The sequence below is a fragment of the Elgaria multicarinata genome, chromosome 4, assembly GCF_023053635.1.
Source record: "Elgaria multicarinata webbii isolate HBS135686 ecotype San Diego chromosome 4, rElgMul1.1.pri, whole genome shotgun sequence".
Classification (NCBI taxonomy): domain Eukaryota; kingdom Metazoa; phylum Chordata; class Lepidosauria; order Squamata; family Anguidae; genus Elgaria; species Elgaria multicarinata.
In genome coordinates this window covers 78807737-78820672 of record NC_086174.1, presented here as the reverse complement: position 1 = coordinate 78820672, position 12936 = coordinate 78807737, and the positions used below count along the sequence as shown (strand labels likewise).

Below are 12936 nucleotides of genomic sequence, written 5' to 3'. Positions count from 1 at the left end.
TGGTCTGCAGTTCACAGATCACTTACATCAAGAGTTAAATTCAAACTAAGCCGAAGAATTTATGGATCACCCTGGGAGTAAATTCGAGTGCCAAAGTTGCCTCCGCGTTTCTGCTTCCTTTAAGGGCTATTATGCACAAGTTTCTTCTTGCTCTCAGTCACAGGAGGTGCCATAGAATGCAAGGAACACACCCTCGTCTGAGGCAAAACACTCCCCCGTACATTCTATAGTACTTGATAATAGCGGCACCACTTATGGGTCTAATAGTTCCTCACAAAAAAGCAGTGTAATGGTGTGGGAGTGAAGAGGAGAGAGAGACATGCCAATTCCGTCTGTTTCAAAAGGTCCTATTCATCTCTGCTCGCCCTCCCTCTTTAGGCATAGGACAATATGCCATTAGCTCACTCTTGCATCCCCAGAACCGCTGTGCCAGCACAACAAGCGACATCTGACACCGAGTACCACTGCAGCAGCAGGGCGAGAGAGAAAGGGCGCGTTTCCCGCCCACCTTCCCAGCGAGCAAAACAGCCGCCCCTTTGCCGGCCGCCCCTGAAACATATACACACGCGCGCACGTGCCTAGCCGCCACTTCCGTGCAGCCAATCACTGCTCTTCCCGTAGGCTGACTCGAAGGGGAGCCAATCCCCACCCCCCGCCCCACAAGTGCCGTCAGCGTTCTTTTCCACAGCATTTCGAGGGTGGGAGATGGGGGGACGTCGTCTCCCTCCTTTGCAGCCTGGACGAGGCAGCTCCGCCCCACCGCCCAAGGGTGTTCCCAGCGCCACGGAGAGCGTCGCGTGTCGAGCGTTATTATTACACAAGGCGCTGTTGCCTTATGCAAGTTTCTGGGTTGGAGAAAAGGAGGAGAGGTCTGCTTCATACCGTTCTCAGAGAAAGCAAGGCGGGAGGCTAGCAGAAGGTGAGTGTGTGGGGGGGAGGGGGGAGGAAGGAGGCTTTGAACCTGCGCCTTTAACAGCGGGTAATAAGCCAGAAGTCAACAGGTGCAACTTTTTCCAACACTGCGTCTCAATTCAGGAAAAGTGCTTCACCGGTTTGAATTTGTGGGTATCTTCAAGCTGTTCAAAACACAGAATCTCTGTGTTGAATACAAAGGTACCTATCCTAGAAGGAATAAATCAGCTTTCCCAAGCCTAGTGCCCTCTAGATGTTTTGAACTTCAGCTCCCATCAGCGTTAGCTAGCATGGGTAATGGTCAGGAATTCTGTTAGTTATAGTCCAAAAATCTGGAGGGCTGCCCGATCCGTGAAACCTGGAATATGTTATTCCAGTGATGGGCAGACTTGTGGAATCTAGTTTTGTTTTTACTAGAACCTCGAGGTCCACCAACTGGAAGCTGGTGCTAAAAAGTGAGGGTGTGTGTACAACGTACTCCTACAATTAAAGGAGAGGGTGCCTCTGAGCAAATGCTTAGGCCTGGAGTTTGTTTTCAGAACCAGAATTGAGCTTCCAGACATTCACACAAAAATACAACCCAGTGTGTGGAGGTACTACTATAACTATTCTTTTCCTTTATCCAGGATGCTGAAGACTATAAAGCAAGCACTCTTTTCTACTGGGCTGGAGATGCCCAAATGGACAGCACTGCCAAACCAGGTGACCAGTGTTTAAATTTCTAAAATGAGTGGAGTTTAATTAACTTCCATCTAATTCAAGAAGTTTAGGGGTTTGGTTACCTGAATAGTGAGAGAGAGAAAGAAGATTTGCACAGGCATAAAGGAATTGGCCACATGTTCCTAAACTGACTCTTGAGACCTGGTTGTAGGGCTATTCCCAGAGATTGATCCTTTCATCATGAGTGAGACACTGGAGCAAAGGTTCACACATGGATGATTTGCTAATGGAACTACTACTGGAAATAATATAAGCTACTGACATGAAGTCTGCACTACACTGGTGCTAGTTTTGTATACATGCAGATTTATTTTCACTCCATGATTCAGGAGTCTATACAACTATCCCAGGAAAAACAATGTTAAAGGGAGAATGTAAATAGTTTTGTCCCATTTCCAACAGAAGCAATTTAATGTAGTCTTTCTCCAGAGTGATGTTCGACATCTCATACTTATTTATTATTTATTTATTTATTTATTACATTTTTATACCGCCCAATAGCCGAAGCTCATACTGCTATATTCCACCCTTTCCTGTGAAGTGGAAGGACTGGAAATCCCCAAAACTGGCCCTATAGTTAGGCAGAGTGAGGCCTGAACCCCTTTAGCTGTTCCCCTGTAGCTCCCCCATTATTCCCACCTTCATGAGTAAATGCCTTGGCAGTGTGGCTTACTAGCTTCTGACTTGGGGGACTGTCTGGCTCACCTAGGCAGGATCTACACTACACTACATTATTATTATTATTATTATTATTATTAACTGCATTTTTATACCGCCCAATAGCCAAAGCTCCCTTGACCACATTGAAGTGCACTGACAACTGTTGGGGCCTGTGACACATTCCATATATCTTTCTCAAACCACTTTCGAAGTGTTATATCCTGCTTGGTGTAGATCTGGCCCTAGTCGCAATGCATCACGTACAGTACTGTTGGAAAAGGCCCAAGTGAGCAAGCAGGCAGAGAGGCAACCAGCCCAGGGATACATTCCAGCAGGCATTATTAAAAGTGTGTGTGTGTGGTGATGAGTTGTCAGGAAAGGCTGAATTTCAATGATTGATAACTAGCCGAATCTTTGGTGACTGTTCTTGAGTATATATCTCTGGAGTGTTACTACATTAGAACTTCAATCCAATTAACACTTACTTAGAATTACTGCCAGTGTACCCAGCAAAGCCATGAAATATTCTCTCGACTACTTTTTGTCCTTTTTTAAAAATGAAAACAGCCATGGGATTGTGGGGTAGATATAGAAATGCTAGGGGAGAGACTTCTTAATACTTCACCCTTTAGCACTTTTTCCCACTCAAAATTACCCTCAATATCTTTCCCCATGTACATGGAGAAGCAGATGGAAAGAGATTTTAACTGAAAAAAATGGACTGAGGAGTGAAAGTTTACCAATTCCCCACCCCCTCTGCAATTCCTTTGCTCTGGATTTCTGTTTCTTGTGGCTACTTTTTATCCAAATCATTAGCAAGCTGTTACAGTCACCTACATGTGATGACTAGTTTGGTCCTAGACGCTCAGTCTGTGTAGTATAGGACGTGGCAGCAGGATAGCAGTAGTAAAATTGAGAAAAGAGATTTGCCTTTTTTTGTTAGCAAGAAACAGTGATGTAGTAACAATATACACTGTGCAAATGTGTTTTCTTTGTCTAGAACTCATAGGGAACATAATTTAACATAACTGTTTCTTAGTTGCTGTTCTCACTCCACTTTTAATGAATTTATTAATAAGTGAAAACTATTAGTTAACAATGTCTTGATTTTTCTTCCATGTTTTTGTTAAGGCTACTGATTATGAAATTCGACAGTATGAACCAGCAAAATGGGTGTGCACATCTGTCAAAACTGTGGAGTGGGACTCCGCTATCAATACTGGTTTCATGAAGCTCTTTAACTATATTAAAGGGAAGAATGAAAAAGGTAGGAAGTATTTTGCTCTGTTTATATTGTAATGTTTCCTTGCAGTCAGTCTCCTCCATGCAGGAGAGAAACCATAAATACTAGGTACACATACTTCATTGTTCTTGAAATGTGTTAGCTTTTCACATGTCTCACATAAATATTCTAGAATGTATTTGTTGTTGTTGTTAACATGCAATCAAAGTTTTTAGACTAACATTGGGGTTGTAAACATTTCTAATATTTTACCACATAGATGAAAAATATGCGGGTCTACAGTTTATGTGGGGTCTTCTGCAGCACTTTTGTATTCTCTGGAATGAGCCCTTCTTTGGGCCAGAGGAAGAGGAGTTACAGAATACAACCTGCTGTTGGTTTGTCAGACAATAATTTTGCTAGTGGAATGCAAGGTAGTCTGGACTCTAAAGATGAAAGGGAAATAAACACAAAGATGGTAACTTAAGTAAAAAGGTGATGATGAAACTATGTTTATATGAAAAATTTAAATATGTTATTTATAATTGTGCTCCTCAATTCAAAGGGATAGCCCCAATATTGCCCTAGAGCCTGCTTTCGCAGAGCCACTTTGCTGCTAAACCCCGCAGTTTTGCTACTGCAGGGGGCAGCAGGTAATCCCAATGAAGGAGGCAGCATGGGCTGCTCAGTGGCCATTCGGCTTGCTGGGCCCGCCCCTTGCCCGATTTCTGGCAACCAATCAGAGGTTGCATTCCACCCGAGTATGCCCCCAGCTCGATGCCAGAGTGAAGACAGATGGCGGAAGAGCCATGCTGACCTTGCTCCAGCAGGAAAAGTTGGGGTAAGTCTCGGATGCTTCGTCTATTTGCCCTGCAGTGGCTGTGAATTGGTGGCTGCGTCATGTAACCAACACAGTGCCAATTTGTAGCCACCACAGGGCAAAGACAACATTTAGACAGCCCCCTAGTTGCAGAAAGCACATGGCCATATTCAGTCACTCAAAGAATATTTCCTGGGCTGTAAAGTCCCACACTGACCTTGTTGGCAAATTGTGGATTAATTAACCTATCATTTGCAATGATGTGTGCATTCTGCAGCTATTTTGTCCAAACCATGACACATTTCACACAACATACTGAGTTATCATGGGTTAAACAACCAAAAATGAGTTGTGATGACTGCCATTTTGAATATTCAACATACAATTTGAGGTTGTGTCATGTCATACCAACCTGGCCACCGTGAGTTAAAAGAGGATTAAACAAGCCTTGCATAATCCTTGATCAGTGGTCGGGTTTACATTTATTTATTTATTTATTTATTTAAAATATTTATTTCCCGCCCTATATCACTAAGATCTCAGGGCGGCGTACAGATAAAAATATACAGTATAAAACAATAAATATACACAGTTAAAAACAAATTAAACCATAATCCAAGTTAAAACAATATATAATTTAAAAGCAATAGATGCAGTTAAAATAGTTAAAACAATGTGCCAGTGAGTTTAACCACATGATACGACACAACCCCCAAATCGTCCAGATCAGTGGTTGCATATTAAAAAATCGTGGATTATTGTGGATTAAATAACCCATAAAGGCCTGACCGTGTTGTGTGAACTGGCACTATAGGTTAATCATAAATTAAACTACCCACAGTTAATCTGCAATTAATGGTTAGGTGTCATATGGCAAATAGGCTGAACACAGACATAATACAAAAACAGAGCTCATGGTGAATGTGAGTCTTGTTTACTCTAGTCCTTGCAACTGAAATGACAGATGTCTATACTAGGAAATCCAAATCCAATACTATTTCAGTGGTAAGTATTTCTTCTCCTCCTGTTCTACAGTTTGGCTGTCCCACATAATGTTAACTAAAAATAATCATTGCTGCACACCCCTGGCTTCTGCTTGACCTTCGCAAAGCTCTTTCCCCCTCTCCCCTCGACTTCAAAACCAGACAGGAATAGCTGCATTTGAACTGAGTGTGGCAAGGGCAATTCTAGAGAAAACTCTTTACTCTAAAAATATGTTGCGTCCCTTAACCCCTGATTCACTGAATTGGCTTTAAGTTATCTAATCCTGCTTTAAATCATTATGAGCACAACACTCTGCCATTGCTGCTCAATAGAGGGCTCCAAGGTCCATGCCCAAACTTCGTGCATAGCACCCCGTAACATGCTACACAGCTAAGGGAAGTAACGGAAAAATGAGAACATGAAGGGGGCATCTGGGGAGATGAGACACTTCTAGTTTGGGGTTGAGTGGGCGGGTGCTGCTAGATCCAAAATTATAGCTAAGGGGATGAGTTCCATGGGTGGTGGTGTTTTTTTTACTTTTGAGACAGTTTAGTGAGCACAGGTATGTTTTGCGTATAGGTTGCTAACTGAACTCCCCCCTAACATGATGCATGACAGCAGCAGTGGGCAATCCAGTGCTGTCCAAGCCACCTATCAGCTTTTAACAGCTGTGGGGCATTCAATGGGCAGGGTTAGGGCTCTGTGCACAATCTGTTACTAGGCAGATCTTGGAATCGAGTTGTGCTGGCCAGACTAGAGTGCCAGCCACCACTTTGACTGCTCTTGCCTCATGACTCTGTGGCTGATAAAATAACCAACAGTGGCTGATAAAATAACCAATGGTACGTGTCACACACACGATAACCAATGGTGGTTCAAATAGCCAACGCTCCGCTCAACATCTAAGGTCCTCCTCAAGGTGCCTACTCCGAGGTAAGCTCGGAGAACGGCAACAAGCGAGAGGGCCTTTTCAGTGATGGCCCCTCAATTGTGGAATGATCTCCCTGATGAGGCTCGCCTGGCGCCCATATTGTTATGGTACCCGTCACACACACGATAACCAATGGTGGTTCAAATAGCCAACATTACGCTCAACATCTAAGGTCCTCCTCCAGGTGCCTCCAGTTGGCCCCTCAATTGTGGAATGATCTCCCTGATGAGGCTCGCCTGGCGCCAACATTGTTATCTTTTTGGTGCCAGGCCAAGACCTTTCTCCCAGGCATTTAACAACATATGCTGAGTTTTTTAACTGACCCCAGAATAGTTGTTTTAAACAGATATTGTCTTTTTTTGTTTGTATTTTATGCTTTTATGGTTTTAAATTTTGTATACTTGTTTTTAATGTTCACTGTTTTTAACTTCTGTAAACTGCCCAGAGAGCTTTGGCTATGGGATGGTATAATAAATGTAAATAATAATAATAACAACAACTCTGTACAGCGTTAGTTATTTGCATTGGATATCTTGGTTGTATAACCAACCATGGTTTAAAAATACCCACTAGATGACCTAAAAACCAACTGTTATTCAACCCACTATTGACTAAACCACTGTTAATTATTCTGTCATCTGAACCCAGTCACTGTTTATTGGATGCTTCCTCATGAGGAAAACCTGCATAAAATTTCTTCCCATTCCTGAAAACTTTCAAGGATTTCGAGCCACCCCCTTTTTTGGTATGAAGTATTTTTCACTTGCGCAGGGTTTTATGTGTATCTGGAGCTTCCCCATGAGTGAAACTTGTGTATGAAATTTCCTCCCATTCCTACGAACTTTCAAGCTAGGATGCCTGCCTGCCCGGGGACAGGCGACAGACGAAGAAATAAGCTATGCTCAGTAGCTTATTTGCCTGATCATGTGACAGGGCACAGTGGGTTAGTTCCAAAATAAGCTACTATGCGTAGCTTATTAAAGTGACATGTGAACCTCTTGTTTAGACATCATCCCAGTTTTGTTTACATTTGACAGCATCATAGAACTTACAGAGAACGGGCTTGTTTCCATGCCTAAAATGACCCAGGATCTTTCCCTGGAGAGACGAACTCTTGACCTACAAAAGAAGATACTAGGGAAATAGCCAGGGCTAGGAAATTGCACCACTTCGCCTAAGCCTTCAAAGTGGACACCAAAAAGGCTTGTTACTAATAAAAGTGCTTTTTTACTTCTTTCTCATGCCACTTATTCTAAGTTGTGATTATTTAAATATATTTGTTCTATATCTGACCATCTGCATGATTGCATAGTTACAACATACTGAAATATCCTGTGCAGCTGGGAATCTGCATAATATATCTGCAAATTCCAGCCTCCTTTCTGAGCAGTCATGTAAGAGTTTTAGATGATAAACTGGAGTGTTTGTTATTCCATATAAAGATATTAAACACCCAAATTGTCCTACCAGGAATTTATAAGGGCAGCATTTGAAACTAGAATGAATACTTTAGATTCATTTTGGCTAACGTGACAAGTTTATTTGCTCCAATCCTGTAAACCTTTCTTGACAAACTGTAAAAGCCTTTCATAATTGCATGGAACAGTTCATCTATATTAGTTGTGAAGTTCATTCCCAAATATTTTAAAATTTTATTAATCCATTTGTGTGGAAGTTGGGCTTTTATGTGGTGATGTTCTGTCCACTAAGGCTAATAGGCCTAATTTTTGGTTTTTATTGATTCGCCTTAAAGCCAGACACTTTACCGTAGTTATATATTATCTCCTGCACAGGCAGTAAGCAAGGTTCCATTGAAGTGACGTATAAAACCATCAGAAAACAGTCCTATTTTATGTTGGACAGCATTGGTGGTAGGTCTCTTAATCTCTGAGTCTAGCCTAAGCAGTGGCACAGTTCCCACTGGTTCTAGGGGCAGATGCTTCTCCCTTTTATCTCAGCAGTAGCCCTGCCCATCAGAGGAGGAGCATTGCTTTAAGAAACTTCCAACCTGCAGCAGTGAGCAAGTCTTCACTCATTCACTAGAAACAGAAGCTCCACTTCCACTGCTTTTACTTTGCTGCAAAATGTTGTTTTCTTTAAGTGCAGTTTCAATTGCAAACTGCACACAGAATTCAGCAGCAGCACAGACTTCGCCATAACGGAAATTAGGAGCTCATCTCCCAGGAGGCAGGAAAAAGAGCAGAGGTGGCAGGGTAAAAGAAACAAACTCTTATTTTATTCCTGGAATCAGGAGTCTTATAATTGAGAGTTTTAAATGCAAAACTGCACATGCTCAGAGTATTTTATAACTGCTCCCTCCCCCATTAGGTAATACCTTTATCTGGACCAACCAAATGCCACAAAAGTGTGTGCAAGCGTTAAAGTTCTTAGAACTGCTCTTCAAGCTAGGTCAGGTACCAGCCCCTGCTTTTTATACCACCTCGCCTGATGAAGAATTCCAGAGAAGCTTGCACACACACCCTTGTAGCATTTTGGTTGTCCCAAATTAATGTATTGCTTAATTGTAAATATATGTACTAAATAATAAACTCTGGGGGGTTTTACTCATGGATCACCGAAACTATCTTTTTAAAATGTTTTTGTTTCTTTGGCTCTAATGTATCAGGCGTATAGAAGTAGTTGTGAAACATAGTGGTTGTGAGTGGGGAAAAATCAATGTTACTTGGGTGCTTTGCAACTGAAATAATAAAAATGGTCATCTTAAAGCATCTCCTTACTCTCCATTTTGGGAAGTCCAAGATCTAAAATTACCTAGCTGCACCACTGGGCATTTTCCAAAAGGCTCAATAGACAGAACAAAGAGCAAGGGAGAAAGAGTACACTCCTATGAAATTCCTCATCCCGTTGGAAACTCATCTGACCTAAAATAATTGATTTTAACGTGAGCTATATATTTAGTAGAGAGAAACTTCATTGGCCAGTGGAAGCCAGAGCTTCTGAGCAGCTTAAAAAGAGATCATAGAATCATAGAGTTGGAAGGGGCCCCTGCTCAATGCAGGAATCAATGTACATGGGGTTCCCAGGTAGTCACCCTTCCAGAAACTGACTAGGCCTAAACCCGCTTAGCTTCATCAAGGTTGCAGGTGATCAAAGGGAAGGATCATAGCTCAGGGACAGAGCACATGCTTTGCACAATATCCTGGAGAGCCACTGCAAGACCAGGGATAGACAATATGGTGCACATGGGCACCAATATGTCGCCGGTCACCTTTCTTGGTACCCACCAAGGTACTCTACCCCTCCCACTTTTTTTAAAAAATTAATGTTTTCTTACTGGCATCTTGGATTGTTGTGAAGTAGGTTTCCATTGATGCTAAAAACCGTGGGTTCAGGTCCCACTTCTGCCTTGTAGAGGGAGAGTCCTTTTGGCAGGTTACTTGTCCTTTGTCATGCCTTGCAGGGGAGCCATTTTGTAGTGGTACCCAGAAGTGTTTTCCAAATTGCCAAATGTGCATATGGGCCAAAAGGAATGCATATCCCTGGATGATGTTGCACTAAATTGACCAGTGGTCTGAATCAGTATAAGGAAGCTTTCTATGTTCCTAAAGCCTTCTCCACATCTGGTAAAACTGCAAGTAGGAGGCCTAGATGCTTGCAATAATATTTAAAGTTTTCTGCTCCTTTGTCAGCTGTGTCTGCCCAGGATGAAGCCATTTTGATCACATTTGTATGCCACATGAACTGATGATAGTGTTTAATCTGTGTTTAATCTATGAACTAAGACTAATGTGAAGACCTTTGTATCTTGGTTTAATACTTTCTTTTTAAATGTTTTAAATCTTTATTCTCTTGCAGGAATAAAGATCGATATGACTGCTCCTGTGACATGCTATGTGCAGCCGGGTGCTGGCCCATTCTGTGAGTCTATCACAACTGTTTCTTTTTATGTGCCATCTCAACACCAGGCAAATCCACCTAAGCCCTCAGAGGCAGATGTCTTCATTGAAACCAGGCCAACAATCACTGTGTTTGTCAGGTAAGCATTAGGCTATGTGTCGCTGCAACCTACAGATTATAAATCTGTATGTATCTTTAATTTAATGCCTATTAAAGGGTCCAATTAGATGTTCTATAGCTGCTGCATTTTACTTTGCCCTGAATTTGGGAGCTTCTCCTCCCCCTCTTCCAGCAACCTTTATATGCTCTGAACCCAAGCAGAAACAATAACTGGGAAGGAAAATAGCACAGATCTGGTGTGCATTGTCTAGCTTGGCCTAAGATTCCCTCATTTCTGCGATGATTTCTCCTAGAAAAAGTAATTCTGCTAACTTCTGTCTGCCACCTTGTGGTGACTGAAGTATGTAATTCAATGTATTTTGTCCAAGTTTAATTAGGTTCAGAATTCTGGGGACTTAAGTTTTGGTTCCCAGAATTAAATTAGAAGTTTTAGAAATATTATTCGATACTTTTGCAGTTGTTTAAAAGAGAAGACATTTCCCCAATTAATGAATAATTTTGTACCAGTTCTACTTGCTGAATAGAGCTGTAAAAATTGTAACTGCTCTTCATGTAATAGTCCTGGATTAGTGAAAAAAGTTCTGCTAACCCTTTCCTAATATAAGGCACAGATTTGTACCCACAGACCCTTTTTCTGTGTCGTCTCATTTCTTTTTTCCCTTAAAAGCACCCTGAAACTAATCTACACATTATTGGTCACACATAGAGGTCACATTAAGCAGCCTCATGTGGCAACTGCAATGTTAAGAGCAGGTTTATATTTGCTGTCAAGCCCCACAGAAGCATGAGTTCACAACACACTTTAAGTGGGCTGTGCTCATATGGAGGCACTGTTACCATCCCAATCGGCACAATCATGTCAGCACTTCTAAGCCACTAGTTGTGAGAATTATCCCTACTGGGTGTATACAGCTTCTTTGTAGAGATGCTGGTTCACACACTAACGAGGCATCTAAGCTCAGCCAAATGCAAGCTCATTATTGCCCTACCTTCTCACATGGCGTTCTCACAGGGACTACCAGCTTGTGGGAACTTCCTTGCAGAGTGGCTTACGAAGTTCCCATCATGGACCAACTCTACATGGTTGCTGATATTCCTGCCTGTGGAAGATTATGTAGCTGCCACAAAGAAACGTTCATGTGTGTGTGTATAATATAAACATCAGGAACCTTTCAGAGCAAGCTTCCTACATCTCTTTGGATCTGTGCACTAAAATATTTCTTTCACAACTGGAAGGATTCTCCTGTTGAATCAACATAAATTAACTTAAGTATAAACAATATCATTTCTTCAGTTTTACCTTGATGAAGGGAGATTCTCGTACAAAACATTGGTGCTGCTGTCTTGTATCTTGTTTTGGCTTTTACAATTGTTTCTTTTTAAATCTTTTGTTGCTGCAAACATGTATCGACACTCTTTTTTCTTTTTTGCTGTTCTTAACAGATCATTTGGAGGATTTACCAATGCTAAAAAGAACCAGGAAGAAATATTGGCACTTGCTGAAAGTTTGAGGCGGGATGGGAGAGGCTTCCAAGAAAAGGTCTATTATAGCGCTGGCTATGATAGTCCATTTAAATTGCTGAACAGACACAACGAAGTTTGGCTTATCAAGAAAAGCTAAAACCTCAGCAATGCAGATTATAGTCTTAACATCCAAATGTGTCCTTAACAAAATTTAACTTTTCCTAACAGATTAAAGCCAATTTTTTGTATATTTTTCTAATATAATTCCCTAAGTTTCCTGCTGCCTAATTTTTTGTGCCCTGGTATGTATCAGTGCCAATATGGAACAGATATGTTGTTTCAGTATGGACTTGTGTGCGGCAACATATCTAAAGGCTGAAGATGTATATTACTACTAAAGTAGTAATATTTTCAGTAGATGTGAAAATATACCTTGAAAATGTGACCAAATTCTCTTCCTAACGTTAATTCTCTATCCATATAACCTGGCTAAACTTCTTGTTGTGTTGACTGAATGCAGTTAACGTAGGTTAACATGTTGTCTGAAAGCAATAAGTTTTCTGCAAGGTGGATTATTGTGCTGACTGAACCATTGTATTTTCTGCAGGGCAGCTTCTTAACCATGCAGTGTGATTTATTTTTCTCGAACAAGCCACCTTGATAACCCATATCTTGTTGGGTTGTTCAGGGCGGTTAATTAGTCACACTGCCTGGTTAACAGGCAACCCTGTGGAAAACGTGCTACGTTCAGACACCACGACAACCCACAGTTCAAGAACAACACATACTAGATGGCTTAGCGTGTTGTGCGAACCCAGGCACTATGTATGACTGATTAATATGTTGCCACAATGAAATTTAGCACAGTTGGGCCAGAGAACCATGTTGAATAACCAGTTTGATGGACATATTTTAACGAGGAAGTTAATATGTCATGTCCATCCTCATAGATACTTCACTCTGTATTATCACATGGGGCCAACTGTAACATTTTAATTACTCATTAAGCTTATTGGGGCAGGTACTTGTCTATTTTTGCCTATGAAGCATTGCAAGGTGCTATATAATAAATCTTAATGTGGATATTGTGATGTGGAGTTCAATCCATGCACCTCAATTGAAAAGTGTAGAATATATTAACCCAAATTTTAACATGAAATTGAAAATGGTGAATTTATTACTTCTACTAGCTGAATTATTGACATATACCAGTTCTCCTCTTACAACCTCTTCCACATTTATACT

At 41.3% G+C, this 12936-nt stretch overlaps 1 protein-coding gene across 1 annotated transcript; it reads left to right on the top strand.

Moving 5' to 3' along the window:
• Nucleotides 1-762: 762 nt before the first annotated feature.
• Nucleotides 763-12016, top strand: HEBP2 (heme binding protein 2). Its single transcript, XM_063125702.1, has 5 exons — nucleotides 763-919; nucleotides 1539-1614; nucleotides 3424-3559; nucleotides 10066-10246; nucleotides 11671-12016. Exons 2-5 carry the CDS (start codon nucleotides 1540-1542, stop codon nucleotides 11846-11848), a joined length of 570 nt encoding a protein of 189 aa, XP_062981772.1. The 5' UTR covers nucleotides 763-919; nucleotide 1539; the 3' UTR covers nucleotides 11849-12016.
• The last annotated feature ends 920 nt before the right edge of the window (nucleotides 12017-12936 follow it).